Raw genomic sequence first — 2,554 nt, 5'->3', positions numbered from 1 at the left:
CCGACTCCTTTGCACCACAGGCACCGCCCACTTCTTTTTTTTTTTTTTTTAATTTTTATCATCACCCAAACAATGTCTACTTTACTAGAACAAGAGGCAGGATTAAGTCCCAGCTCAAACAAGGATTGATTATATGGTAAATATTTTGTCTTAATAGCTTGGCCATTATTGATAAAGAATTTGATTGAGAATTCTCCAATCCATAATAAAAATACTACCTTTAAAAACACACCTCCCTTCCCACTCTCTGACCAAATGGCAATATATCTAGTGAAGCAGTAATTGGAATCAATAAGGAGGGAAGTGATGTGATCACTAGGTGACCAATGATAGCTGTTCTAGGGTGGCGACCGTGGCTCAAAGGAATAGGGCACAGCCCCCATGTGCTGGAATATGCTGGAGGTGGTGGGTTCAAACCCAGCCCTGGCCAAAAACTGCAAAAATAAACAAACAACAACAACAACCCCCCCCAGAACAATAGCTGTTCTACATTAAGTAAATCCACTGAATAAGATTCACTGGTTTCTCTATCATGCTATCTGGGATATCAGAAATCAAGTCTCTAGAAATGAAAAAGAATAATCGAAATTGTCTTTACTGTAAAAACATGTATATTGGGGTTGATGTTATTTACGCCAAAGTGACCCAAGAGAACCTTCCATTGGGTTGTTGATAATCCAGGTCTTCCCAGAGTTTCTGTATTGGATTCTTTTCATCCACATTTCATCTTTCATCAAAAGCTGTGGGTTTTGTTTTCTCTTCTGGGTTCTCAGGGAGGACGTGATGTGAGTCTATCAGAATACCACACAGATCAGTCACGAAAAAGATTACATACACCGTGTTGTAATGCTTAGCATTTATATAGGTTCTTTTGATTTCAAAACAAGTTATAAATATTTCCTACCATGACAACATTCTTGCGAGGTAGGTAAGTATTAATGTCTACGTTACCAAGAGAAACCCCAGGCCAGGGAGTGAAAACCTCTGGTCTGAGCCACAGAGTCAGGAGCAACATTGGAACTTGGGCATCCTGGCCACCTGCTCTGGGCTCCGAAGAGCCCATGCTTCTCTCTAAGGTAGCAACAGTCTCTATTAATACAGGATTATATATTGTATAGATATAAAACAACACACAATAATGTCATAGAACAATAATTCAATATTTCTGTTTCTTAGTAAAATATGTTAAGCACAGTATTTAAATTGCATTTCTCTGAAAAGCATTTGGTATATTAAATAGCAGAAGGTATATTAAATAGCTCTATAAACGTTTGCTGGCATACTCTTAATAGCATGATTCTAGAGAAATTAAAATCCACTGACGCATGGAGATCTTTCCTTTAGAACACCATAAACCAAACAAAAATGTGAAAAACTACTTCAAGTCTCAAAATGCAGACTTCATAGCTCGCTGGATATTAGCAGGTAGCTACGTAATTTCTCTGAGCTTGAGAGAAAGGCGCCATATTGCTGACCGTGATTTAAAACACCAGTTCGGTGCGGGGAAAAGATGTGGGGGGGAAGATGAAAATTAAAGATTGCTGTTTCCATTCGGAGAAATTTCTACCTTTTCAAAAGATGTTGTCATACTTAGCACTAATGCTGGGGTTGACATAGTGACGCTGTATCATAGGAACACTTTATGAGAAGAGAAAATGATACATAATGAAGTCTATGGTATTGCAAAGGGTATTTTTCAAGAGTGTTAAAGGCATGAGATGTAAGCTGGTTATGCTGAGATGCCTGTATAGGTCTTGGAGATAGTTTACAAGGATAAATACTTGGTTTACCAGTCTCTTCTCCAAGGCAAGAATCTTCACCTTCCTTTCTAAATCAGCAGTTCTCAGCATGGTGTTACAGAGCTCACCTCATGCTAAGCTTCCTAAGAACTGACCAGGCGGGTCAGCAGAAAAATTCCTAAAACTAGAAAAGAACAGGAATCCAACTCTGAAAATTTGTAAGCAAACGTAAAAACTAACTTCTAAGCCGGAATGACATTCTCTGTCAGAAGTAACAAATACAAAAGTCTTAATTTCAGTACGCAGGACGCTAAGATATGGTTAGATAGATATTATATGTCATCCAGAGAATAGTTTTGTAAGTGTGCTTTTTTTCCCTAAAAAAAGACATTATTAAATTGGTTTTCTCTCTTCCTTTATGTATAAATATGAAAGATGGAGCTGTCCGTCCTCTTGTTCACATTATACACTCCAGGGTTCCTTCTCGCTGGCATTGTAGTACGTGGCAGTTTTGTTTGAGGGGGGGTTGAGTTTGAACAGGCTTGAGCAGTTCGGCTGTTTGGTTGGCTGTAAGGTTTTGGCGTAAGGTGAGTACCAGTCCCTTTCAAACACATCTTTAAGTTGTTTTATAATGCTCCGGTTGTTCCTCACGTCTGCCTGGTTGATAACAAGGCCGGTGCCAGCGTTGTGGGTAAAATCATTCCCCACCCAATCAAAATTTCCTGTAAACAAACAAAGAAACATCAGTGAGGAGTTGGGGGTCCCCTGGCAATATTCTCCAAGTAATGAAATACAGAGAAGATTTTTTTTATGCT

At 38.9% G+C, this 2,554-nt stretch overlaps 1 protein-coding gene across 4 annotated transcripts in view; it reads right to left on the bottom strand.

Moving 5' to 3' along the window:
* Positions 1–786: 786 nt before the first annotated feature.
* PLD5 (phospholipase D family member 5) overlaps positions 787–2,554 on the bottom strand; it is a 355,615-nt gene continuing 353,847 nt past the window's right edge. For all 4 annotated transcript variants that reach the window (XM_012810747.2, XM_003798816.1, XM_012810748.1 and 1 more), the window contains one exon: positions 787–2,461. In XM_012810747.2, the coding sequence (XP_012666201.1) occupies positions 2,202–2,461 (260 nt within the window). In that variant the 3' untranslated portion in view covers positions 787–2,201. The remainder of the gene's footprint in view (positions 2,462–2,554) is intronic.

The sequence above is a fragment of the Otolemur garnettii genome, unplaced genomic scaffold (assembly GCF_000181295.1).
Source record: "Otolemur garnettii isolate 467f Iridium unplaced genomic scaffold, OtoGar3 scaffold00141, whole genome shotgun sequence".
NCBI classification, from domain to species: domain Eukaryota; kingdom Metazoa; phylum Chordata; class Mammalia; order Primates; family Galagidae; genus Otolemur; species Otolemur garnettii.
The sequence above is the reverse complement of the archived record's forward strand: the minus strand, read 5'-3'. Positions and strand labels throughout refer to the sequence as shown.